Here is a 26,658-nt window from a genome sequence, read left to right on the forward strand (position 1 = left end):
CCTCGCTTTGGACAAGCGGCTTCGGACAGTGTGTGTGTGTGTGAGAGATTGTGCCTTAATGGTCCATGTTCTGAGCTGACTTGACACCACAGTATTCTTATTTAAAATGAATGTAATAAGTGTGATGGGGTTCACAGAAACATCCAGCTGGAAGTGCTCCATTTAAACCCACATGCAGGAGGACTCCTCTTTGTTCCTGGTCAACAGCAGTGAATAGCAGAAGGACTGGAGGAGCAACACTGAAATCTTATGAGCAATACGGCAGGATCTCCAGGCCCTGGAGCCTCCTTCAGACCTGTTGTGCTTCACCACAGTTTATCATCTGCTGAGTAAAATCACTGTTTTTCTTAATGACACCCTGTATCCACAGGTACAGTCGTCATTCTTGTTACTAGAAGAAAGTTTTGGCTGCAGCGCCCCCGTGTGGCCAAATAGCCAACTGGCTGGAATTTCAATAAAATGTTACAACTGTTCACTTTCTCCTGATTTCTTTCCTACAATGTGCAGTACATGGAATTTATTTTCAGTATTTATTTTGATGATGTAAATGTCATTCTGCTGTGCCAAGTGTCCTGTGTATGAACCTGCTGACTGCCACAAGCAATAGGGTCCTGATGATGCGATGACTGTTCAGCTGGTGCACAAAGTAAGGAGCAGTATTTTAAAGTGAAGTTTTTTTCTCGATGGCATTTCACAGGACGTCAGTCGCTGAGTGCCTGCGTCCCACATCGATCGCACAACTGGATGGGCTTTTGAACTGAACAGCTTTAACCACGAAAATGGCCAATCGATGCCACCCTGTGGCAGTAAATGCCATCTCTCCACAGATACACATATAGGGCAGTATAAGTGCTCTCAGTTCTGCAATCATGTGAAATCTGTCCTTCCAGCTTGCTGTCCATAAGATGTATTTCAGTGTATCTTGGACCAACAGTAAGCTGCATGAACAGGGCTAACAAGTCATCCTGCCAGGGGATGGGGAGATGTGCTGCCTCATGCGGTCACAGGGGGCGGTAGAGACGCTCCTGCGCTGAGCTGCACTTCCATATCCGACCACATGGGGCAACAGAGAGATGCTCCTGCGTTGAACGGCACTTCCATATCCGACCACATGGGGCAATAGAGAGACCTTTCTGCGCTGAGCTGCACTTCCATATCTGACCACATGGGGCAATAGAGAGACGTTTCTGCGCTGAGCTGCACTGTCGTCTTCGGCCACAGGGGGCGGTAGAGACACTGTGTTTTTGGACTTGGAAGTGCCACGGTGTCCCTATCCGCTGTACTTAGCTTTGCTAGCCAGTTAGCACGTTAGCAAGCCGCCGCAGTTTCGGTTTGTTTACAGCGCTGTCTTTGTGATCCGACGTGGGACCGTCTTCGCGCCTCGGCTCTCTCCTCCTTATTCTTGATCGCCGCCGGCGCTCCTGTATGAACGCTCCAACCTGGACCGCGGCCGCAGCAGGAAGAGGATAGAGGAGCTCTCCCGGAGTTCTCGGGAGAAATTGCTCCAATCGCGGGACAAGATGTTTTCCAAATTCACCTCGATCCTCCAGCACGCCGTGGAAGCGGTGAGCGGGGCGGCGCGCCGCCGGAAAGGGCGTCTCGCAGCCGGGCTCATCAGCCACTCGAGCTCGGGGATGAGCGGGCCTAGTTAGCGGCTGGTATGGTGTAATGTCACCGCGGACAGGTGGGGATATTTAATAATGAACAAAAGCGAAACGCAGCAGTCGCTATCCTGTTTTTATCTTCACATTTAAACATGTTTCAAAGCGCTCGAGCAGCCGCTGACAACCAAAGAAATTAAATTTCTGTGAATATGAATATGGATCAACAGACAGGCCTTATTATCATGTTATTATTACCACCAGATTTACCATGAATCACAGTTATTAAACTTGTCACTGAATCATGTATGATATTTGAACACTTTTTTAGTCCAGCGGTGCTTGTTTACATTATTAACTGTTGTGTAATTGTGCACTACAGGTGACTTTACCTGGTTTTTACCTCAGGTGGAGTAAGACAGAGTAAGACAGAGTGAGACTGAGGCAAACAGAAACACTAGTAAGAGTGGGAAAACACAGTAACACCGGTACGGCTCGATAAGGTATATGAAAGGGTTGGTAATACGGTAAGAGAAAGAACCCAGTTGAGTAACACGCTATGATGTGTTAATTTATTTGTTTACATTTATTCACCTCTTGTTTGTACATCTGTCTTCTCTTTGAATCTTCATCTTCCATTTCTAAGGGTCTCTAATTCTCCGATGCGAACGCAACGGCTACGCAGGAGAGGCCGTCGTCCACACACACACACACACACACACACACACCTCTCCCCAGAAGGGCGAGCTGTGGATGCTGAACTCGGTGATAAATAGGGGATTTGGTCCTCGGGTTCGAGCGCAGCTGTCTTCCGGGTGGGAACGCGATGCGAGACACGGATCGCGAATTCGGGAACGGGTCGTTTGGCCACGTTGCGTATCGAGAGGCCGACCTCGTTTGTCCGGCGAGACGTTCGGAGGACCGCGTTGGTGGGAAATGTGAAAGATGTGTGTGGTTTTTTTTTTTCTTTTTTTTTTTTTTTTTGCAGCTCGCCCCGTCGCTTCCTCTGCAGGAGGACTTTGTGTATCACTGGAAGGCCATCACACACTACTACATAGAGACGTCAGGTAAGAAAGACGCGCATGCGGTGGGGTGTTCCAGCAGCTTGTAGGGACACGTTGCGTCCTGTCCCTTCCTACCAGCGGCGAAATCCTGTACAGGAAACAGTTATGCGTATTTCACACTCTCCTGAGGCTCAGCTATGGATTATTCGTGCTGTTGGCTGTTTGGAACGAAATGAGGGCAAAGTCTGGGTGCTTTTGTAGGCGGTTGTGTACCAGTGCTCTACTTTTTGGGGTAAATGACCTAAACGGGACATCAGACTGACTCGATCAAGAGACACAGGTTAACTTTGGATTCACACCATAAATACGAATTGGCAGATAATCTTTCGTTGTCTTTGTTTTGATGGACCGCTAGCATCTCCCGCGTGGAGGTGGTCTGAAAACGTTCACCCCCGAGTGCAGGCTGACGGCCCTTCTGCGTTGCCTCCCGGACAGATGACAAGGCGCCCGTGACGGACACCAACATCCCGTCTCACCTGGAGCAGATGCTGGACATCCTGACCCAGGAGGAGGGAGAGCGGGAGTCTGGAGAGACGGGGCCCTGCATGGAGTATCTTCTGCACCATAAGATCCTGGAGACCCTCTACACGCTGGGCAAGGCTGATGTAAGGCCGCGGCTGAGGACCCCGCAAAGTCATCGCTTATTTTCCTCGTTTCAATCAATCGGTTAACGGTGTGACCCACGCCTCTCTCTCAGTGTCCGCCGGGAATGAAGCAGCAGGTGCTGGGCTTCTACACCAAGCTGCTAGGGAGGATCCGACAGCCTCTCCTTCCCCACATCAATGTCCACCGTCCTGTGCAGGTGAGTCGCGCTCTTTTCGCATTGTCCCCCGTCAGGTGGAGCTCAACTGGTTTAAATACACGGACGGTAAATTTTACACTCCTATTCAGGGTCCCCCCCCCCTTCCCCTTCCTCTTCCGTCAGAAACTGGTGCGGCTGTGCGGTGAGGTGCTGGCAGCCCCTACCGAGAACGAAGAGATCCAGTTCCTGTGCATCGTGTGCGCCAAACTGAAGCAGGACCCCTACCTAGTGAACTTCTTCTTGGAGGTACAGCCTTGGCACAGGATGGAGAGCGTACGGCAGCCGACAGGAAGCTGGCTTGAGATCATTCCGGGTTTTTCCGGTTTTTGCTGCCACAGAAACTTCCTTTAGCTGTTTGACCCCCCATTGAGTGAGACAGACCCACCTTTGTTCTGCTCCTCTGTTCCAGCAGTACTCAAGCCTCACGCTCTCACTGTTTATCTTTTTTGCTCATTTGGGATGAGGAGGGACTCAAAAGAATTTGGTTTTCCAGACCAAAGGCAAAGCGCTCCAGTCCTAAGAGTGAGATTGCTGCCTTCGTACGCTGCAGCGGGTGGAACGGTGTGTGTCGGAACACAGCTGCCGTTTCCGTGCGCTGTGTTACGGTTACGGTGTAGATCAGCGTTGCCAACAGTTTGTCAGCAAAACATGGGGAAATGTGGGTCTATTCCCAGAGGACATGGTGCTAAGATTAATGACCCCGTGTCGGTGTTTGTACTGAAACAGCGAGTCCCCACCGCTCTCCCTTGGTCTCCTTACTTCAGCATGGGGAGGGGGGTCTCTCTCACTCAGGTTCTCAACATCATTCGACAGTCATTCAGTCAGCAAAGGCTCATTCTGCATTGCCGTGTCACACGCCTGCTCTCAGGTTCTGCGTCCCTCATCCCTCGGCCTAGTTGTGTGTTTCTCATTCTCATGCACGTTTTTATTTATTTATTTTAATCTCAGAGCAAGACTAAGGTGGGGGTCGACAGGAGCCCTGAGGGGGGCGCTCTGGTAGGAGAGGCTGTGCGCGCTGATGGCGCCTCGTCGCCCGACACGGGTCAGACTGGACCCGACCTGGGGCCTGTTGCTCAGACCCGTATCCGAAATGATGCGGCATCTGCTGCTGACCAAACCGTCCAGCCCAACCACAACTACAACCTGGTCAACTCGCTGCTCAACCTCACAAAGAGTCCAGTCAGTGTCCCCGACCCAGCGGAGCCTGTGAGCTTCCAGCGCTGATGTCCCCAGCAGTACTGACTCTGTGCTCTCTGTTGCAGGACGGCCGCATCGTGGTGAAAGCCTGCGAGGGTCTCATGTTGCTGGTCAGTCTGCCTGAACCAGCGGCTGCCCGCTGTTTGACTGAGAACACAGCCCTCTCCCAGCTGCTGGTCGACCGCCTGACCGCATTCTACCAGGCTCTGCCGCCGTCCATGGACCCGCTGGACATTGAGACTGTCGAGTCCGTCAACTGGGGGTAAGTGCATTGCAGGCCTGGTGGCGCTGCTGTGTTTTTGCGAAGGGTTTTTGATGCCCGCAGGGTGGTCAATGGAGGGCTATGGTCAGCGAGCTTTGAACTGCGGTAGCAAGGGGCCTGACGACCGCACTCTGGGGGTTTTTGTGTGGCAGACTGGATGCCTACAACTTGAAAGAAGACACTGCAGCCTTCGCGGGGAAGAGAGCGCTCATCTCCTTCCTGTCCTGGCTGGACTACTGCGACCAGCTGATCAAAGAGGCCCAGAAGGTACCTCTTCCACCTCAACACCAACACGTTGCTGAATGCCGAGTGCCATCTTGGGCCTGGGTTTCAAAGTGGGTCATTACTCGCGCGCAACACATTGGACGGAACAGCTGCTCAGCACCGTCAGTGATTTCTGTGGTGTTCGGGCAGAAGCCCTCATGTGGCAGATGTCGTGCCTGTGACTGAATGTATGCCAGCATTTCCTGTGCTGAATCCTTGTGTATATGTGCCGCTGGTGAGGAATTTAACCAGCATGCTCTGAGGTGTCTCTGTCTGCTGGACAGACCACAGCTGCAGTGTTGGCCCGTGCCGTGAGGGACAGGTTTCTGGTGCCGGTCCTGGAGCCTCAGCTCATGCAGACGTAAGCGTCTCTGACCTTGTATAGTTTTGGCTTGATATCACGCCGACCTTTGATCCTTGACCTTGCTGCATGTGTCTCCTCCCTCTTCCTCAGTTCAGAGATGGGCATCTTGACATCCACGGCTCTGATGAACAGGATCATCCGGCAAGTCAATTCCGAAGCCCTCCTCCGGGAGACTGTCTTCTTTCTTCTCGGGGAGGAGCGTGAGGCTGAGACTCCAGGTGGGGTCGGCCGCCCGCTCCTGCGGCACCGCCTGATCGAGCACTGCAACCACCTGTCTGACGAGGTGGGTGCCTAGGCTCTTGGGACCCAACACATAGACACAGCCATCTGGACTTGTCAGAGTATGATAATACTGTCATTTTACTTTCTTGAGGAGCCTGTGTTTGTGTAGTGCGTGTGTGTGTTTGGGATCTACTGCTGTTGTTTCAGTCTAGCGTGAACCAGAATGCAAGCTGGACCATGCGTGTGCTGTGTGTCGCCCTCTGCCACACAGATCAGCATCATGACGCTTCGCTTGTTCGAGCACCTGCTGCAGAAGCCATGTGAGCATGTCGTGTACAGCCTGGTCCTGAGGAACCTGGAGGAGCGGTGCTACCAGGAGAACAAGCCCCAGGAGGAGAAAGAGGTGCTGGAGAACGGCCAGCTGCCCGAAGCTGTGTGAGGAACCCGCTTTATGCGCCTACATATACACGTACACATGGCATTTTGTTTATCTGTCACTATGGGCATTAAAGTGAGAACCAGTCAGTAAACCCACGATGAAAGAACATCTGACTTTGAGAAGATGAGAAACAACTGGTGCTAAGTGTTGTGGTGCCAGCGACAATAATCGTGATGACGATGACTCTGTGTCTGTCTTCAGGGACCTGGAGGAAGACCCCTTGTTCACCGACCTCTCTCCAGGAAACAGGCTCTCTGGTTCTGATTGGCTAAGTGCTTCGCCTCCGCGGTCCCCAGACCATGCAAAGCCTGATGGGAAGACAGAGGTTCATAAGATCGTCAACAGGTACGAGCATGAGGCGGCCTCTGCCACTTGTCACAGTAAGCTTGTTTTTGAGTCGTGTTGACTGACTTCTCCTCCTCCCCAGTTTCCTGTGTCTGGTCCCTGACGAGGCCAAGTCTTCCTATCAGGTGGAGGGTTCCGGTTATGACACATACCTCCGAGATGCACACCGACAGGTGAGGCCCTCATCTCGTTTTCAAGCTCTCTAGTCCTTAGTCGTGTCTGGCAGACAATTGGCTGATGGACACCTTGTTCCTCAGTTCAGAGACTACTGCGCCACCTGCCTGCGCTGGGAGTGGCTCGGGACCCCAAAGCCTTTTGAGAAGTGTAACATGGAGGGGCCCTTTTTCGAGGGCCATTTCCTCAAGGTGCTCTTTGACAGGATGGGCCGAATCCTGGACCAGGTGAGACGTCCTGGTGCAGTAAAATTAACACGGGAGCGCTTTGTTTCCTCAGTGGGTTGTTTCACGTTCTGAAAGACACCTGTGTACAAGCTGACATCTTTCTTGTCTCATTTCTAGCCATACGATGTGAACCTCCAGGTGACTTCAGTGCTCTCAAAACTGGCCTTGTTGCCTCACCCTCACCTGCACGAGTATTTGCTGGACCCCTACATCAACCTGGCCCCTGGCTGTCGCTCACTCTTCTCTGTCATTGTCAGAGTATGTACAATCTTCTGTCCATAAGCCAGGGTCCCTCATGCCCTGATGCACTTGTCCTCATAACCTGGAACAGAGGATGGCTCTTGGGCTCCACAGAGATGTTCAGAATGAGGGTCCTGCAAAGAGCTTTGTCTTTGTTTCCTTCACGGCCTCCTGTATTGCTCTTCCTGCCCCAGGTGGTGGGTGACCTCATGCTGAGAATCCACCGCATCCCAGACTTCACCCCGAAACTCCTGCTGGTCAGGAAGAGGCTGCTGGGCCTGGAGCCTGAGGGGTCAAGGTGAGTAGGCTGAAAAAACAAGGTATAATCCACCAGGAAAGCTGGGGTGAAATTACTTATTAGATGTTTCTTCGCTGTCTCTATATAGCTGCCTTCCTGCAGCCTCTTCAGCTGCTGTCGCCTACATGTTGACGTGTTCCATATTTCATAATTCCAACAATAAGCTGCCTTTGAGGAGGGCAGCAGACGTGTAAGTGAAGGCTGCTGTCGTTTGGTTCTGTGCAGCATTGACCACTTGACTCTGCTGGAGGGCGTCATCGTGCTGGAGGAGTTCTGTAAGGAGCTGGCTGCCATCGCCTTCGTCAAGTTCCACGCTTCCACGACCCCATGAGGGTCTGACTCACGTCTGACCACCACGCCTTGAACGATGGAGAGTGACGGGGGAGGGGGTGAGGAGCTGGGGTAGGGGACTTTTTCACTCAGCATGGGACAGTTGCCATGGTGACAGTGACCTGCACAAGCTGATACCTTTGGTGGCTTCGGCCCTGAGAGGATGAAGAAGGGAACTCGTCCATCCGATGTTGTGTGGATTCAAGTGTCCTGTGCCCTTTAGACCTGGTCGGATCAAAGGACAATGATCTCATCTGTAAGAAGGGATTGTTTCCATTTAATTTTACATTTTAATTTAGAGCAGTTAACGTCTCCATGCCTTGGTCTGCTGAGATATTGCCTTTCTTTGTTTCTGTGCAAGAGATTATACTCATAGCAGATTTTTTTTATTTTAAAAAGCTCATCACTCTTCGTTTTACCCCAGACTTTAAAACTCAGCACTCACTGGAGTCCCACAGGCTGATGGATACAATTCTCATTATCTAAGCAGTTGATGGGAGGCCATTCTAGGTGTAAAGGTGCAAAGGTGCTGAAGTGGCTGGTCCAGACAGTGAAGCTGCACGCTGAAGCGCTCCCAGTTGACTGAACAGTAGCGCTTTCTGGGGAACTGTGCAGTTGCGGAATTCAGCTCGTTCTCGCTACGTGTTGGTCGTTGACCTACGTCCTCAACAATTCACACGGCGCCAGGTCCTGGCAGGATGCAGCAGGGGTCTGCATGTGTCAGTGTAAAGCGTGTGTAATCCGTAAAGGCTGAAGGCCATCCACAGGTGAGCTCACAGATAATGACAGCCAGACACCCGCATGGGGAACTTCAGCAATGACAGCAACTGAGTTTTTTTTCAAGAGGCCAGATTATGAGCGTTGCCCTTGACCCGGTTGCAAGTGGCTCCAGAGTCCTTATGGGTCGCGTTTCCATTTTACTGCCTGCGAGCTGCTGCAGCGTCATTGTTGGTGTTTGTTCTTCACTGTGCAATAGCACTCTCGTATGTCGTGCCTTCACAGAGGGCACGATGCACTACCTTGACCGTCTTTTATTAACCACCCCCAGCAGCATGTTTTACTTAACCCAAGTGGGACATAAATGGGGTTTTAATTTTGGGATTCTTTCACTCTGAGTGGAGATGACTGCAGGGAGTCAAGAACCTTCCTTCGCTGCTTCCTCCTATGGTTCTCCTTCTGCCAATAACAGTATTTCTTTTACGTGGATGTTTACCACGATCTCTCGCTCTGCAATGGACTCAGGCTGCATTGCCTGCTGGGACTTGTCATGTGACCTCATCCCATGCATCTCTGGTAGCATAAACATGGAGGAAGATGGCAGAGGAGCAGGAAAACTGACCATGTCTCAGTGCCCCAGAGCGGAGCAGACAACCTAGCGTGTGTACCGAAGTCGCGCGCGCTCCCAGAAGGCCACTGGGACTGAAATCAGGTGGTGTTTCTCAAACACTGACGCACTGAGACCTGCAGGATCCCTCGGCTGTAACGCACAGATGTTCCTGAACCATCACGGGTCCGAAGTGCATTGGCCAGCAGACGCTCTGCGATGGAAGACTGGAGCCGCAGTCAGGAGTGTTTCCCTGATCCAAGTCTGTCCCCTCTGTTTCAGTGTCTTAATTTTATGGAAAAGTGTTGCACATTGATTTCATGGTCATATTTAAACTGTGTACAGGTAGCAGAATGTTTCGCACGTTGGTCGTTTCGTCTGTTTTTATACCGTGTTGTTTTCCTAAACCAAAATATAACAAGGGATGAGCGTGGCTTGCAGGAGGCTGGATGCTGCTCGACATCGAAAGGTCATGTTTTTAATCCTTGCTGGTTTTATACTGTTTACACAGCTGTATAGAGGGTCATAGCTGTGCTGTTGGTGGAGGAGCACAGGATGATCACACAGCCCCGTGCATGTCCATTTGGTCAGGGCTTCATTTCCTCATTTTGGCATCACCACAGCCCTGCAGCTGGCCTTCCGGAACCTCCCAGCAACACCTTGGTAGTATTTTATGACGTGCTGCATCTGCGGGGCTGTGGTGATGCTCCAGGGATTTCTGCTGTGTTGTATTTAGAGCTTGTGTTGTTCATGTAAAGAGAACTGGTGCACTGTGACACAACACAATTTTTTTTTCCTGTGTTCCATTCCTTATGTTGACTGCTTTCTGCCTGCACCATTATCTAAAAAAAAAAAAAAAAAAAATTAATCATATTTGGAAAACAGGACATTGGATGTTAGCCCATGATGATCTGAAAAAAAAAAAGAATTTTTGAAGAAAAACATTGCTATAAATTTGTCATTGTTAATCAAAAGGAATTTTGGTGCTTATATGGAATGAAAGTCATGGGAAATGTGCTAACCTTGTCCATTTCATTAGAACAGAGTCCCATTGGACAGAGAAGAATCTGTCGAAGTCTGTTTCTGAGTTCACCCGGTGGAACTGGCCCTTCACGTTAAACTGTAACCCCCCCCTCGCATTGTTCTACTGCTGGCTTCTCTCAGTAGAAGTCAAGTTTATGGATTTCAGGCACCGTCTCCAGCTGTGTTAGTCCTGGAAGGTGGTGTTGGATGCAGTGCAACAGTTGGAGACACACACCCCCACCTCCCTTTGGCTACTATAAAGTGGTCTACTTTCGCCCTATCGCCGTCGGATAAATCCGACAACTGCACCTTATATAGTCACTGTGCTCCATTCTTCAAAGCGTGCTTTCCAGAGAGCCGCGTTCACACCGGTCAGCTTTCAGTTGTTGTAAATCATCACTATCTCTGATGCATTAAACTTTTTAACTCTGTGCTGCGTGTCGTGCTCTTTCGTGGCGTCATTCACTTCATGGGTAAATGTAGTCTCATTATACATTGGTCTGTCACTGTGGGACCGAGGGTGGTTGGGACTCCTAGAAGGACCACGGATCCTGAAGAACTGGCAGATGTCCACGGTGCGCGAAGCTGCTGCAACAGCATATCAACGGACTCCGAAGACAAGTGCCATGCTCAGAAGTTTACAGCACACAGTGCTGCAGTCCTCCGTGTCCACAGACCAGACAATCTGCATAGTTCAGACCCAAAGTGAGCTTCAGACAGAGGCTTCATTGTACGCTGGGCCTCAGGGAGCTGACTGTGGGAAGTGAAGTAAACTTGTGAACTCAAACTCACAATATTCCCCTGTTGATTGGTTGGCCACTGCGGCGACAACGGCAACTGCTTCCTCGAGGGTGGCCCTGAGGAGGATATTATAAACCATTATTTATCTCCCAGTTTCTCTAAGGTGACTGACATAGTAACATTTGTATGCTGCTTACAGCATTTTGCCCATTTATACAGCAGGATCATTTTTATATCACTTCACGCCTTGGCTAAAGGTACTACAACAGGAGGCAGGTTTCAAACCAATTATTTAGAGGTTGTAATCTAGCAGGTGTAATGATGGATGGATGGAAGGATCCCCATCTTACCAACTCTAGTTCTATTCTAATTTTATGATTAACTTGCTCAAAATGTTGACTTGGAAATGGAAAGAAGGAAGAAACAAAGAAAGAAGGGAAAGAAGTAAACAATAGCTATACTGCTGCATGAACAGTGCTAACATATAAAACAAAGCTTCTAAACAAAAGGTTAAAAACTAATATTATGTCACATTTGTAGGCCCAGTCTAGGCAAGGAGTGTGGAGTGAAAAAGCAGGGAACATGAGATTATGAGATATAGTAACGTCACTCAAGGCCCAGAAGCCTGCGCTTTATTTCTGGATTTCAACTACATAACCCATCATGCCCGAGAGAAAGGAAAAGCTGTGTTGTATTTCCGGAATGAGCTACATCACACATCATGTCCGATAGAAAGCAGAGCCTGTCTGGGTAATTTCAAGTAATAAACTACATTACCCAGCATGCAGTAGATAGTTTTGCGTCACTCTTCTGCGTCAGTAGAACGAAAGGCATGGCTACAGGCGTGAGTGGAGTAGTGGCGGCGCAGAGATGTTCTTTATCAAAACTGCAGTCTTTGAACGGACTGTTTGCTATTTATAAAAAACAAGGTCCCACTTCCGCAGATGTATTAAACCAACTGAAGAGGAAACTTTTTCAAGGTACCCACGTGTACGCGTAAGGTTCAGCTTCTCGTCGAGTCAGTCATCTCCGTGAGACGCTCCTCATGTCCGCTTTCTTTACCTCTCTGTGTGGCAGAAGCTGGTGAGAAGCAGACGAACCCCCGAAAGAGGAAGAAACAGGCTCTGAAAATGGGTCACGGAGGGACGCTGGACAGCGCCGCCTCTGGTGTGCTCGGTGAGGTGCCCCTCCCTCCCGGGTCGTACCGAGGAAGTGACACCCGACCGGGCCGTGGAATAACAGTCATGAGTCCCTGTGATTCTGTGTCTGTGCGTCTCACTCACTGGTCCAGTGTCTTTGCTGGACTCTAGGTGACACACAGATGTGTCCCACACAGTGATCCTGTTGACTGCAATCTTCTAATGGAGGTGTCCCCACCTCTGCTCTCTTGTCCTGTGTCACTGTCTGAAACCCCAGTGGTCTCCTGAGTGTTGAACCTGCTCCTCCAGTTCACACCTTTCTAGCTCCGCCCCATTGGTCTGCCACTGCTATTGCTCCACCCCTCTCTTCCCCTTTTCAATGACGACCAGCCTTGTAACCCTGTGTCCGTCCTTCCAGTGGTTGGTGTTGGCGGTGGGACCAAGATGTTGACCACCATGCTGACTGGGTCAAAGGTGAGTGCAGGGTTGCTGCGTGGTTTTGCTTGTGGGTGTGGTGGCGTGGTCGTGTAGCACACCCTTGTGTGCATGCGTGGAGGAGGTTGTGTGATTTGCACGGAAGCAGCGAGAACAGTGTTGTGTGTGGGTGTGTCCGCAGAAGTACACGGCCGTTGGGGAGCTGGGCAAAGCCACGGATACGCTGGATGCCACGGGAACTGTCACACTGCAGAAGACTTATGGTAAGACCAGTAAGTAAGGGGTGGTCTAGGATCGTGATCGGGAGGTTGTTGGGTCAATTCCCAGTGCCTTCCTAATGTCAAGGTACCATGACTTGATGTGAGGTTTGAGGCGTAAAGTGTGTGTGAGGGAGCTGTGAAGCATGGTTCGATGTGCTGCAGGAGTCCAGTAGTTCATTATTACCAGATGCACACACACACACACACACACACACAGAGCAGCCTTCTTGCACCTGGATCCCCCCTCCTGAGTTTCTGATCACACATGACCTCTTCCAGAGCACATAACCAAGGAGAACATGGAGGAGAAGCTGAAGAAGTTCACTGGGGAGATCATGCAGGTGCCCCCACTGTGAGTTTACCCACGATGCACTGCTCCTTGGTGTGGCGCTGCACTGCTGCGGCTCTCTTTAATGTGTCGGACCTGCGATCTTGCCAGGTACTCGGCTCTGAAGAGGGACGGACAGCGGCTCTCGGTGCTCCTCAAAAAGGGCCAGGAGGTGGAGGCGAAGCCGGCGAGAGCGGTCACTGTGTACCATCTGTCCCTGCGTGACTTCAGCCCCCCACTCTTCACCATCGGTGAGTGCTGCTCGCACCCGCATCTGCTGCACTAATGCCCATGGGTTCTGGAGCCAGAGCTGTGTTCCTGAAGGAGGCGCCAGAGCTGAAACACCTGTTTAGAGCTACTACCTTTGGACCCCAAAAGCTGCAGGTTCGAATCCCACCTCCTGCTGTAGTACTCTTGAGGAAGGTACTTGCCCTAAATTGCTCCAGTAAAAAAAAATTACCGAGCTGTTTAAACGGGTAAATAATTTGCTTAAGGTGCTTAATATTTTAAATTGCTTTGGAGAAAAGTGTCCGATAAAAGAATAAATGTAAATGTAGTTGTAAACGCCCTTTTTTTTCCCTCACAGATGTTGAATGTGGCGGGGGATTCTACGTGCGGAGTCTGGTGGACGACTTGGGCAAAGGTGAGCATGCTGTCCCCGCTGTTGGGTCCCACTATGGTTTGTCCGTCTGGGACGCCGTGTGGTGACAGTGGACGGGTGGGGGAATGATGGAACCGCCGGGGGTACCTGGAGCAGGGTCGAGTTGCTTGGAATCCCTCGCCATCCTAAGGCATGTCTCCATCCCTCAGAGCTGTCCTCCTGCGCCCATGTGAAAGAGCTTGTCCGCACCAAGCAGGGCCAGTTCACGCTGGAGGAGCACGCGCTGCGCGAGGACCAATGGACCATCGAGAACATCGCCCGTGTTCTCCAGGCCACGCCTACAGAGCCCGTCGCGGAGTCGAGCGCGGAGCCCTGTCCTGCCGCCAGACCTCGGAAGGATGGCGAGGAGCAGCAAGGCGATGATCAGGGATCTTAGAGCCACGCCTCACTCAGCCGTCATACCCACGCATCCCGGAATGCCTGCTGCCTGGCCATTTCCATGGTAACCACCAGAGTTTGAACTCAGTAGTTCAGTGGGGGGGCAGAGGACCAGGGGGACCCGGTGGTTTTGGTATGGGTTACCATGGTTACCACAGTATAATGCATCGTGTGATGACTGGGTCAGGCATCAGTGTGATGCTGTGAAGAGACTGGGGTCACGACTCACACTGGTGCTGTGACTGTCGGTGTTGATTTTGTTCAGTGGAACCCGGTCATGCCTGAAAAGGGGTCGCACCCTATTAGTTGGCGTTTCTTGACCGTTTCAGTTGGTTGGTTTTCGTGACCGTGAACGAACGGAGTGGCGGTGTCCAAACGAGACCTCTTGTCTGTGTTACAAATAAAACACAAATGTGCCATATTATCAAGCTTTGGGATCTGGGTTTGAACCCAGGTTTCTGGTGTCTCCTTGGTCTGCAACCCCCCCCCCCACGCTTTGTCCCTTTCAGAGAGACAGATGGACGTGTTCACGGACTGATCCCTTATGTAACAACGCAGACTGCAGCTGCCTCGTTTAATCTGTCTGTATGATCTGCAAATTAAGAACAATATTAGGAAAGGATGATGAATAAAGTGTGTCGAACCCCTGCTTCCGTGGTGAATATCTTAGTAAAACCCTTTCCTCCATCTCCTTGCTGCTTCAGGGCCAGAGTTTGCTGTGGATGTACTCTATAGACCAGAGTGTGGGAACCGTAACCAGCCAGGCATCCTGCTGGAAGGGGCCCGGAGGGGGCTTACCGCTCGCACCCCGTGTCCCAGAATGCCGTGCTCCTTTGGACGGCGGACGCAGTTTATGAATTCCCTGCTGCTCCTCATTCTGTTTTGCCTGCTGTCGGCTGCCCTGTCACCCTGTGCCCGCCGTCGAATCACGCGGTGCCTCACTGCTGTCACACAATGTCCTCGCAGCCGTGAGCAGACAGTGGCGTGTTGGTGAGACCAGGGACCCCCGGGAGGGGTGGGATGATGAGGCCACCTGGGAACCGCAGCGCTTGGTCCCAGCAGTGGAGGGCACTGTGATGCTGAGGCACTTGTGGCCATTTATGACAAACTTTATTTCTATAAGTTTTTCTTTTTTTTATATGAACTTTATTTTAGTTGATCAGTGGCTAATTCAGTAAAATTACCCTGCTAGATCTGGGTAAATCAGGGCAAATAGCTCAGGGTACTGTCAGATAAATGATGAATAAAAAGGCTGCATGCGCACACATGCACACACACACGCACAGTTGGTTCCTTTTCGCCACACAGTCACTTCCCCACCAGGCTGCATGGTGATGAAGATGACCACCAGGCTACTGTTCTTCCTCACCCCCCCCCGGCTTCCTTCTTTGTCGTTCACTTGTGTTGGAGCCCAACGGGGAGCTCCTTTTTCCAGTTGGGGGGGGGTAGTGCTGTCAGTGATGCCCAGGGGTGTAAGTATAGTTAGTGTGTGCTGTAAATATGCTTGAGGCACGGGGGGGTCCCATGGGCTGGTTTCCGTGGCAATATTCCTCCCATCGTGACGCCTCATGCCGCCGGGCCCCTGACAGCGAGGCCCCCCCTCCGCTGCCATTCTCAGCCCCCAATGATTTCTAGTCGCCCGGGAAACGCGATGCCACTCATCACTGAACATGTAAATAAATATGAGCTCTGTGAATTTTGCTGTTATTACTGCATTTTTACACAAAGTCTCCAAAGAGCCGAGCCAAATGCGAGTGGAGACTGAATCTCATCGCTGTCTGCTTCCCGTTCTCTGAAGAGATTTGCCCGAGATGCAGCACGCGAAGGATCCGCCTTTAGAAAGCTGCAATTAACCTGGGTTTTACAGGGCAGGATCACTGTGCTGGAAATTGTAGTAAAACAAAAACCTTTAATTCTTCTCAGTACCATGTATTTCTCCAGGCAAAATTAATATCAGAAGTAAAAATCCTGCATAAATGTAATATTCTGCTCATTACATGTGTTCATTTAGCCGATGCTTTTCTCGACTTACAATTATTTAGCCATTTTTTACAGCTGGGTAATTTTACCGGACCAATTTAGGGTAAGTACTTTTCTCAGGGGTACTATAGCTGTTGGTGGGATTTGAACCTGGGACCTTTGGGTCTAAAGCCAGCAGCTCTGACCACTACCTCTACCAGCTTTCTCAAAAGTTTTGGTATGTGAAGGAAATGGTGCAAAGACTGGGGGTCTGAGATTGGTGTTCTCCTGTCACTATCACCCTCCACATGCCCTCCTAAACAGTCCGTGCACACGCACCCGTCTCGCTCATCGGAGCAGGTGACTGTTGTGCGATGTTGTGAGACATGACGGACTGGTACACCCGGTGCCACCCTCTGCCAGCTTGAACCAGTGTTTGTAGCGCACAGCCTTGAAACGGGCATTAGTGTGATGGGACAGCGTGTGTTTGAGACACTTTCAACACGAGAGTTACAGGCCACATGCATGTTCGGTCAAAAATGGGCCTGCTGGCACCGCGTTACACGCCGTCTTCGATGAGGATCCATTCAAGGCCTGGGGTGTGTTCTCGATCCACGTCTCTATGTGAGCATCTGTCTGGGACAGTGTTACCGTACCATCACTCCTGCACATATCGCCGTGAATCTCTGAAGGTTGCACATGGCTGAGGGACGGATATTAGAGCATCATTTTCACACATACACCCATTCTTCATATAAGCGGATTAATTATTTTCATGAAATTTCCACCCTGTGTGGTGACATTTCTGTTGTGAAGGGGTCAAATTTCCACTACTTCTCTCTGAAAAATTCATTTCCATACGACTGTGCTGCTCGGGAGGCCAAAAAACCCACAGGTGTGTAGTTGGACCTCCCCCCACACCAAAAAAAAATGAAAGAAGGGTCAAAACACAGATAATGGAGGAGAGTGTGGAAATGACATCACCAGTTCAAAGAAACCATAAACAAGCAGATGAAAAAACACAGAACATATTTATCAGATGCTTTTCTCCAACGCAATTCCCATGAACTCTATGTAGTGTTATCAGCCCACACACCTTATTCACCAAGGTGACTTACACTGCTAGATACACTACTTACAAGAGGTTACTCATCCATAAATCAGTGGAACACACTCCCTCTGTGAGTGAACCTGAACAGCATGTCTTTAGACTGTGGGAGGAAACCCACACAGACAGAACATGCACAACTTCACACAGACTGAGCAGGGATAGAACCCATGTCCTCTCGCACCACCCAGGTGCTGTGAGACAGCAGCCCCACTCGCTGTACCACCGTGCCACCCTAACGTATATTAGTAGGTAAAGAATAACAGATGTAAACACATGTCCAACATGTTATGTGAACCATGTAATGAATTGTTTTTCCATAAGACATAGTGGCAGCATAGTGGCGCAGCAAGTAGCGCTGCTGTCTCACAGCACCTGGGTGGTGTGAGAGATCATGGGTTTGATTCCCCACTCAGTTGGTGTGGAGTTTGCATGTTCTCCCCATGTCTGTGTGGGTTTCCTTTGGGTAGGGGTGCTGTGGCAGGTTTGGCCGGGTCCTGCTCTTTGGTGGGTCTGGGGTTCGAGTCCTGCGTGGGGTGCCTTTGGATGGACTGGTGTCCCCTCCCTCTCTAGCCTTGTGCCCTGTGTTGCTGGGTTAGGCTCTGGTTTGCCGTGAGACAAGTGGTTTCAGACAGTGTGTGTGTGTAAGACATCGTTCCATAAGATTTAGTTGGTTCCTGTCTTGAAAACATGCCACCGAAAATCAATGAAAAAAGGTATCTTTACCCCAGAAAACGACCAAATCAATATATTTTATAATACAACGTATTTGCTAAAAAAATTCTTTGTAACATGTGTCTTCCATTCATAAATTATCAGCAACAGCTTATCCAGTGCAGGGTCCAGGAGGTCAGGAGTCTATCCGGGAAGCATATGGTCCAAAGCAGGGTACAACCTGGGCGGAGGCGTTTAGGTAATTCAGCGCACAGGTGTTTATGACACAAAGAAACACAATTCACAAGATCGCTGCCTATGTCTCACTCGGCAAAAAATGCAGACACTTTCATCGGAGGAGCTGTGCGGCTTTAACGGCAAATGTTCGAATCCCACCTCCTGCTACGGTACCCTTGATAAAGGAACTTACCTTGAACTAACGCGGTGACAATTACCCACCTGTATAAATAGGTAAATCAGCGTAATGAGCTTAACACTCAAAGTCTTTTTGGAGAAAAGTAGATAGATATCAGATGATTCTATTCAGATAAATGAATCTGTAATAACACCGGTAATCTTCGTTTTCGGCTGCGACGTTATATTTACCACAATCGGTGTTGCGATTGCTTGAGTGGGAAGTACGGTATACACGGTAATTGGTTTTGCTACAGAAGAAGCGGTATCCGAGTGCTTTGTAGGAAGATGCAGAAAGCAGTGAATGAAATATTTAACGTGGAAGTAAAATAAAATAACCTCAAAATTGACAAAAGGCTGTTGTACTGAATATTAAGCCTGTTGTAGGAAAAAATAGTTCATAAGACCACGATGGAGTGGATGCTGTTCGTCTGAGATCCTGTCGAGGGCCCGGTGTGTTTTGAGGATGTGAAACGACTCAAAAGGATGGGAATCGGTCCCGCGGCTCCCATCGCGCACCGGGTCCGGAGCCCATCTATCGAGGACGATCGGCGAGACCAAGACTGGCAAATTATTAATGATTATAAGAGCCGTCGGCTCCTCATCCACGGCTGCTCAGAGTCCAGCGTGCGTGTGGCGTGGAGACGGAGCGGGGCACCGAGAGGGCGTCGGTACGGCGCGAGAAAGGATGCCATGTCAAACAAGCACTTGCCAAAATGTCCTTTTTATGTCCCTCCGCTAAACCCCTGCTGTTGCTACATGTGAATTATTTAAAAAAACTGAGGAGACATTATGGTCTCATGACTTAAAATAAGTGCCCTTATTTCCACTGTTCCCGGGGACACGGCGGGAAGGAGCGTGTGACGTTTCTGCGTTCTGTCAGCAAGCGCAGCGCGTAGCCCGCCGGGGCTGAAGCCGCTACGCGGCGGGTTCAGATCCCACGGTGGGGCGCTTCTTCGGCGTCCTTCGAGAGCGCACTTTTCCAGCACGTTCCCCAGCTGTGGTGGCGGGTGCGGGGCGAAGCGAAGGCCCGAAGCATCCCGGAGGAGCGTGTGACGCGCTGCGAGGAGAAGGGCTCTCTCACGTCCCCCAGGCGTCTCTCCTCGGGCACTGAGTCCCCTTTGTGAGACGAAGACCCCGCGCACGGACTCCTCTCGTCCCCCCGGGTTAATGACAACATTGAGGAGCGGGGGGGGGGGGGGGGGCCCTCGCTGCGGTAAACAATGTGGTAATTTGCCCCAGTGTGGTCTCCACTCACGGGGGCACAAGTTACTCTTTGTCTCTCATGGCGGCAGAGCGTTACTCATGGCTCCCGTCCCTCGTCCCTCGCTTTTATTTTTAACACACGAAATGACACGCAGAGACAGATCAGGGATGTCGCAGCGCTGCCGCGCGTGTGGTGAAGAGCGCGGGGAACTCGTTCCCCCCTCCCCGAGCGCCGTGACCAGCACGTGGCGACACGGCGGCCGCCCTTCGACTGGCCCGTTTGTTTCGAACCGTCAGCCTGGCACCAAGAGGGCCCCCTCATTTGGCCCTGTAGCGTTCGCCCTCGATGAGCACGGTCACGGTCAGAACGCGGCCCCCACCCCCCCGGCCGCAGCGTGGCCATCGGGGGGGGGGGGGGGGGGCTGCCGGGAGCCTGATGCTGAGCACAGTAGGGGCCCGGTACGGTCGAGTTGCAGGGAGAGCTGTGGGGATGTGACCAGCTGGGTGGTCCCTTTTGGGAAGTGACCAGGCCTGAGTTTTGGCTTTTATCATTCCTTTTTCTCAGAATAAACTAAGAGGAGAGACAAAAGGAACCACAGACATGGGGAACGAAATTAAGAAAAGGCTTCCGAAGACGGAACACGAAACTAGAGCGAGAACCCAGAAAACCCTGAAGGAACCCTGAGTGTGGGTCAGAACCTCATCTCAGGCTGGGCTGCACTCGCCCAGATGTGGCCGACGATCAAGGACGTAGGGGTGCGGCTCAGGTGCCTACCACGGTGAAGCCGGCGTACCATGAATGCAGCGTAGGACAAAACGCGCATTACCCCTTTTCAGAGCTCGGTTCCTCCTGAAGCGTGTGTCGGCGTACTCTGCCGTTGCTCGGTTGCGGACCGGGGTGGGGTGGCGTGTAGCGTGGTGCTTGCAGAAGCACATGTACCACCAAGGGAGTGTATGAGACATGAGATATGTGCAGATCCGGGAAGGGGTGGGTCCTCCACGTGATCACTAGAACAGCAGGGCTACGTTTGGGGGGCTCTCGGTGCTGGTGTGTTGCAATGTTGCAGTGTGTGTGTGTGTGTTGGTATGCTCTGGTCCCTGGTCTCTGTCATGTCCCAGCTACACCAGAGCGTGTCCTGCAGGATGTTAGGATGCGAACACACACACACAGGCGGTCCCAGTATCACCTCGACCGCAGCACATCCCCAAAGTCCCTCGCGAGCCTGCGAGAGGTCGGGCTGCGCGTGCGCGACGTGCCCAGCTCTGTCCCTTTAACCGCGACACTGCGCACTGCGCATGCGCACAGTCGGCCCGCTGCGCTGCGCCCGGAGTTTCTCCTCGAACGGGAGGAGGACCACGAAGCCGGAGCTCGAGCAAGGAGGCGCGCGTAGAGGGGGGGGTGGTTGAGTCCTGGGAGCGCGCTCGCCCATACGCTGACTGACTGAGGAGGGAAAAGGGACCGAGCGAGGAGCCACACGGCTGCCTCTCTGTCTGTGGAAGTAAACGTAAAAGGATGACCTGCCAAAAGGATGATGAGCGGGAACGATCCGTGAGGCGGCCGGGCGGCCCTTTTCGACGCTGCGGCCCCGTACCGTAGGCACTCTCGTCCCCGACCCCGCCGCTGGCGCGCGCTCGCTCGCTCGCTCCCGACCCGTAGGCGCTCTCGTGAAGACGAGCGTCTCGTGCGCCTTTGCTTTTGTGTCCGCGATCGGGAAGCGGAATCAAAAAAGGAAAGAGGACAATACAGAGAGAGAATTAAAAAGGGAAATACAAGGAGTTGGTGGACCGGGTGGACTGCGCGGTGATTCGCCAGCGAGGAGCCCGTGTGAACGCGGTAGAACGGCGGTTAAAACGGTGTACAAATGTTCCGAGTGCTGCGGAGTAGCCCTAAGCGCGCAGTCGATAAGCTCGCGCCGCTGAGCCTGAGGTAAAAACAGAACCACCGCGGTGTGTGTTTGTGTGCGCGCGCGCGCGCGTGTGAGAGAGCGAGAGGGTGAGAGGGCCTTTTTTTCTTTCGCCGTTCACGTTCACGTTCACATCCATACCTGAGGATTTGCGCGTGTTCCTCACGAGCGCAGCAGCCTCTGCTGCTCCTGTGGGGATTCGAGCAAATCTCCATCTGTGTGAGCGCGCGAGCCGTCCCGAGTGCAAGGAAGGAGCCCGGCGGTGGAAGTCATTGTGAGTGAGTGAGTGAGTGAGTGAGTGTGTGTGTGTGTGTGTGTGTGTGTGTGTGTGTTGTGGGAAAGAGGAGTCGAGGTGGACCCGGAGCTCTGATGGAGCACTGACAGCATTATTCATCACAAAGACAGGAACTCCCCCTGTATGGACCCTTAAACAGGGATTGATCGCATGGACGCCTGAGGACGGGACTCGTCTCCTGCGGACTCCCACGGAGAGCACCGGACCGTCCCCCCTGCTCCTGCGCACCTTGGACATGGATGGAGGGAAGACGCTGGGCAGAGGGCCCTTCCTCCCTTGCGTCCCCGCAGGGCGTCCGCACATCCCAGCGTACCTGCTGCTACTCGTGGTGCTCCACCTGGTGCTCCACGCCGAGGCCTCGCTGTCCAAAGCGTGCGAGAAGAGCTGCTACTCGGGGAAGTGTGTGAACGGGACGTGTGTGTGCGACCAGGGCTGGGTGGGCGACCAGTGCCAGCACTGCCAGGGCCGCTTCAGGTGAGTGTCCGAGGGGAGCCGCCGTGGCCGGCGTGTTCTTTTGTAGCTGCCTGCAAATGTGGTATGGTGCGGTAAAACATTTACTCACTTAGCTGACGCTTTTCTCCAAAGCGACTTACAGTGTCGAGGTTACAATTGTTTACCCATTTATACAGCTGGGTAATTTTACTGGAGCAATTTAGGGTAAGTACCTTGCTCAAGGGTACTACAGCTGGAGGTGAGGCTCGAACCTGTGACCTTTGGGTCCAAAGGCAGTAGCTCTAACCACTGCGCTACCAGCTGTCCCTATATGCATATCAAACGTATCTGAATCAGCCTGCTGTGAATGTGGTGAAGTGTAGCAAACAAACCTAAATGTGCTGGATGTAAATATGTTACAGTGCAGCGAACAAATCCAGTCCAACCCACTGCAAACGAGTTCGTGTAGCAAACAAATCTAGAAGTGCTGGGTGTGTGAAACGTTATAGTGCAACAGTCTTTCAATAAATCAACAGCTGTATATCAGTTCACTGTAAACATTTTAGTGTAACAAACATCTATATTTACTGTAATGTTAATGTAACAAATGAATCCAATTTAACCCAGTTTAAATGTTAGTGTAGCGAACAAATCTAGATTTTCTCGGTGTATGAAAATATTACAGTGCAAAAATCAGTCATATCAACTACTCTATCAGACCACTAAACATTTTTGTGTAACAAACATCATTGTCTACAGTAAACTAGTGTGACAAACAAATCCAGTCTAACCTACTGTAAACATGTTAGTGTAGTAAACAAATCTAGATCTGCTTGGTGTATGGAAATGTGCAGAAATCAGCAGACTTATATTAGTCTACTATAAACATTAGTGTGACACATCTACTGCAAACAAGGGAGTGTAACAAACAAACCTACATCTACCGTGAACAAATTACTTGGACAAACCTATATTAATCCACTTGAAACATTAGTGTAACAAAAATGTCAGATTTAAAACTAAAATGTTACTGTACAACAAATCAACAATTCAACAGACAACTCTATATTAGTCCACTAATCCACATGTTAGTGTAACAAACAAATCCAAACTCTCCCACTGTAAACAGATTAGTGTCACAAGCAAATCTATATCTGTCCACTGTAAACATGTTAGATTGTAGCAAACAAATCTATATCTGTGCACTGTCCCGTCCTGAGTGTGTCCCCTCCCCCTCCGGCCTTACGCCCTGTGTGCCGGGTTAGGCTCCGGTTCCCCGTGTCCCGTATGGGGCGAGTGGTTCGGACGGCACTGTAAACATGTTAGATTGTAGCAAACAAATCTCACTTCACTGTAAATGTTACATTATAGCAAACAAATCTATATCTGTCCACTGTAAACATGTTAGATTGTGGCAAACAAATCTGTCACTTGACTGTAAATGTTATAGCAAACAAATCTCTATTTGTTGACTGTAAACGTTACATTGTAGCTAACAAATCTATATCTTTCCACCGTAAACATGTTACATTGTAGCAAACAAATCTCACTTCACTGTAAATGTTACATTATAGCAAACAAATCTATATCTGTCCACTGTAAACATGTTAGATTGTGGCAAACAAATCTGTCACTTGACTGTAAATGTTATAGCAAACAAATCTCCATTTGTTGACTGTAAACGTTACATTATAGCAAACAAATCTATATCTTTCCACCGTAAACATGTTACATTGTAGCAAACAAATCTCACTTCACTGTAAATGTTACATTATAGCAAACAAATCTATATCTGTCCGCTGTAAACATGTTCGATTGTAGCAAACAAATCTATATGTACTGCAAACATGTTAGTGAAATAAAATCAAAATGAATGTGTTAGTGTTGCAAATCTGTATTAGTCCACTCTTAGCACATTAGTGTAGTAAAGAAATCCAAGCCAACCCACTGTAAACATGGTACAGTGTATCAGACATCTGAATCTGCTCCATGTAAACATGTTACAGTGCAGCAAACGGATCCAGACGACACTAAAGATGTTGCTGTATGGTAAACGAGTGTATATCAACCCACTGTAAAAATGTCACCATGTAGCAAACAAGTCCATGTGCTGTCAGTTAGTGTGGCTGCAGAGCTGTCACATTACCCCCCCCCCCCCCGAAACGTTTAGAATGAAATCGTGTCCAGCCATCCTTTGCGACTCTTCAAGTTATGTTGACAAAAATGTTACTTTGTGTTTATATGAAGGAGCAAAGTTTTGCTTCAAAGTCTAGGGCTCCGACTCCACCCGTTCCATCATGGAATTCCAGCAAGTTCCTCAGAGAATACTTCTTCATTAGCCGTGAGGCAAAGCACACCATGGTATTCCTATGGCCTCAGCGTGGTATTTTTATTTATTTTTTTTACCCTTTCCCAGTACAATTATCTTCCTTCACAACACGAGCCTGAACCCATTTGAAAGCTATTACACTTAATATAGAGTGCATTACTTCCACTTTTTGGCCTCGTGATGGACCGTTATGGCCCGTTCGTGGGCGTGAGCGTTTAAGACGGCGGACGGCATATAAGCTTTCATAATGCAGTCGGACGAACGCGAGCATTCTTCAATGATGACGTGAAACCTCGTGCAGTATTATGTTTTCGGCACAAACACCTGTGAGTCATCGCATAACAGAAACATTGTCAGAAAGCCCAGAAATGATTGTTGGGAAGGTTGACCAACTTGGTTCTTCCAGACATGTAATTTCCATTTATTCTCAGTAAAGACCTCCACTTCTGGCAAACATTAATTGCTGGGAGCTGAACGCCGCGCTGTTCGGTTGGACTCGCGAAGAACAAAGAAACGCACACGTGCGATCGGGTCGGTCCCTCGAGGGATGCTCGGCGTAATCTATCGATAACTAATTTCATTGACTGAGTGGCTTCCCTTGCAGCTCCTAGGAGGACAGTTTGGAGGTCAACGTGGGTCACTGAACACGCTTCTCGTGGCTGTTGCAGGACCCTGAAGTGAGCGGCCGTGTGTGTGTGTGTGTGTGTGTGTGTGTGTGTGTGTGTGTTCCCTTTTAACACATCGCACATTTTGGCGTAATCGTCGAAGACGACCAGCGGCAGGCTGCTCTGATGATGCCGCGCGCTCCGTTTCGGTGCGTTTTGGGTAATGCTTTTCGCTTTCATTTTCATAGACTGCGGCCCTGCGATGTATTATGGAAAGGGTTTATCGCAGGATTAAGTCTTTCAGCTGCAGTCTCTCAGCTGGTTCTGCCGTATGAAAACGCCCAGCGGGGTCATCGACTACGATTTCGGTGTAAATCCGGCACGGTCCTTGCGATTTCAGCGTAAATCCGGCGTGATCAATGCCGGCGATTTTGCTGTTAATCCAGCGTGGCCATTGACTGTGATTTCCACGTTGGTGATCTCTCAGCCCGTTGTGGGGATCTTCTATTCACGGCCTCTGACAGCCGTATGAAAACACGGGGAACAATTGTGTTTTGTGCCGGGCACCAGTGATGAATGGGCTTACTCACACCGCCACTTTTTTTTTTTTTTTCCTCTCCTCCCCCTCCCTCCTCCCCTTTACTGGGTACTTGCCACACTGAACTGGGACTCAAGAGACTAGATGAGTTTACGTGCTCAGAGAAACCCCCTGCGATGGCGGACGGAGCTCCTTGGTCCAGCGCCTGCGGCCTGAAGGGACGGGGCTGTGGTCACCGGAGAGGGGGAGGGGGGGTCTTGGTGGCTCTCGGGAGCCTTTTCATTTCAGTGCCTTTTTTTGTGTTTTAGTCTGGTTGACAGGACCGCATGGTCTAAGCTCAGAGCGCAGGAAGCACGTCGTTACGGCAGCTTCCTGGATTCACTGAAGAGAAATGGGCTCCAGTATCCTGGGGTAAGCAACTTGAACAGGGGTACTGCAGCAGGAAGTGTGATTGCAATCTGCAGCTTCTTGATGAAGGGGTGGTGGTGGCTTTAAGCACTACGCCCCCTGCTGCTGCATTACTGACAGTGTGTTTGCGGTGACTGGTCTTCACTGCTGTCGGTTCCACCGGAGTCATGCCGGTGGCTACTGTTTCGCTTTGTTCTATAAATCACAACTCGTTTGTGCTTAAAGAGGAAGTTTTGCTTTGCACAATTCCCCCTTGTAGCAATGTAGTGTAATACACTGTAATGTGTGTCAGCAAAAAAGTTTTTACACTGGTATTTTAAGGGTGGGAAACAGACCATCAGTTTACCAGTTTATACTGCAAAAGCAGTGTGAAATCACGCGTGTTTCATGAGCTGCGCCAGGGCAGATTCTCTCTCTGCGTGTGTGTGTGTGTGTGTGTGTGTGTGTGTGTGTGTGTGTGTGTGTGTGTGTGTGTGTGTGTGTGTGTGTGTGAGAGAGTGAGCAAGCGAGCGAGCGCTGCATTTCCCCTCAGCACCTTCTCTGAGCTCCCACCGGACTTCGACTCCCAGTGGTTCCGTTCAGAAAGACCGCGCAGCCCTCTGCGAGCGCATTCTGCGACCCGGTTGATAGCAGAGTCCCATCTCGGCGCGAAGCTCGTTTCGCATGGTGTACCTCGATGAGTCGTGTC

General features: G+C 50.7%; 3 protein-coding genes across 7 annotated transcripts in view; all 3 read left to right on the forward strand.

Annotated features, from left to right (window-relative positions):
• Window positions 1–1,244: 1,244 nt before the first annotated feature.
• Window positions 1,245–8,218, forward strand: fhip2a (FHF complex subunit HOOK interacting protein 2). 2 transcript variants are annotated; one of them, XM_029250529.1, is made up of 17 exons: window positions 1,245–1,565; window positions 2,590–2,668; window positions 3,101–3,270; window positions 3,363–3,467; window positions 3,591–3,713; window positions 4,416–4,646; window positions 4,730–4,926; window positions 5,079–5,193; window positions 5,475–5,551; window positions 5,645–5,837; window positions 6,048–6,211; window positions 6,417–6,560; window positions 6,643–6,733; window positions 6,818–6,961; window positions 7,079–7,219; window positions 7,396–7,499; window positions 7,725–8,218. In XM_029250529.1, exons 1-17 carry the CDS (start codon window positions 1,521–1,523, stop codon window positions 7,828–7,830), a joined length of 2,229 nt encoding a protein of 742 aa, XP_029106362.1. In that variant the 5' UTR covers window positions 1,245–1,520; the 3' UTR covers window positions 7,831–8,218. The 2 variants fall into 2 exon arrangements, with proteins under 2 accessions (XP_029106362.1, XP_029106361.1); XM_029250528.1 differs by lacking the exon at window positions 1,245–1,565 and having other exon boundaries at window positions 2,315–2,668.
• Window positions 8,219–11,728: 3,510 nt separating this feature from the next.
• Window positions 11,729–14,846, forward strand: trub1 (TruB pseudouridine (psi) synthase family member 1). Of its 2 annotated transcripts, none has more exons than XM_018762593.2 (8): window positions 11,729–11,897; window positions 11,995–12,093; window positions 12,475–12,530; window positions 12,673–12,763; window positions 13,031–13,103; window positions 13,191–13,330; window positions 13,666–13,722; window positions 13,890–14,846. In XM_018762593.2, exons 1-8 carry the CDS (start codon window positions 11,750–11,752, stop codon window positions 14,114–14,116), a joined length of 891 nt encoding a protein of 296 aa, XP_018618109.1. In that variant the 5' UTR covers window positions 11,729–11,749; the 3' UTR covers window positions 14,117–14,846. The 2 variants fall into 2 exon arrangements, with proteins under 2 accessions (XP_018618109.1, XP_018618110.1); XM_018762594.2 differs by having other exon boundaries at window positions 12,673–12,754; window positions 13,890–14,844.
• A 5,959-nt stretch (window positions 14,847–20,805) lies between these two features.
• Window positions 20,806–26,658, forward strand: part of atrnl1b (attractin-like 1b) — an 86,264-nt gene continuing 80,411 nt past the window's right edge. The window contains exons 1-2 of one of the 3 annotated variants that reach the window (XM_018762625.2): window positions 20,806–21,386; window positions 21,765–22,132. In XM_018762625.2, the coding sequence (XP_018618141.1) occupies window positions 21,894–22,132 (239 nt within the window). In that variant the 5' untranslated portion in view covers window positions 20,806–21,386; window positions 21,765–21,893. Of the gene's footprint in view, window positions 22,133–26,658 lie in introns of all 3 variants that reach the window. The other 2 variants (XM_018762626.2, XM_029250680.1) reach the window with 2 other exon arrangements.

This window comes from Scleropages formosus, chromosome 3, assembly GCF_900964775.1.
Source record: "Scleropages formosus chromosome 3, fSclFor1.1, whole genome shotgun sequence".
Taxonomy (NCBI): domain Eukaryota; kingdom Metazoa; phylum Chordata; class Actinopteri; order Osteoglossiformes; family Osteoglossidae; genus Scleropages; species Scleropages formosus.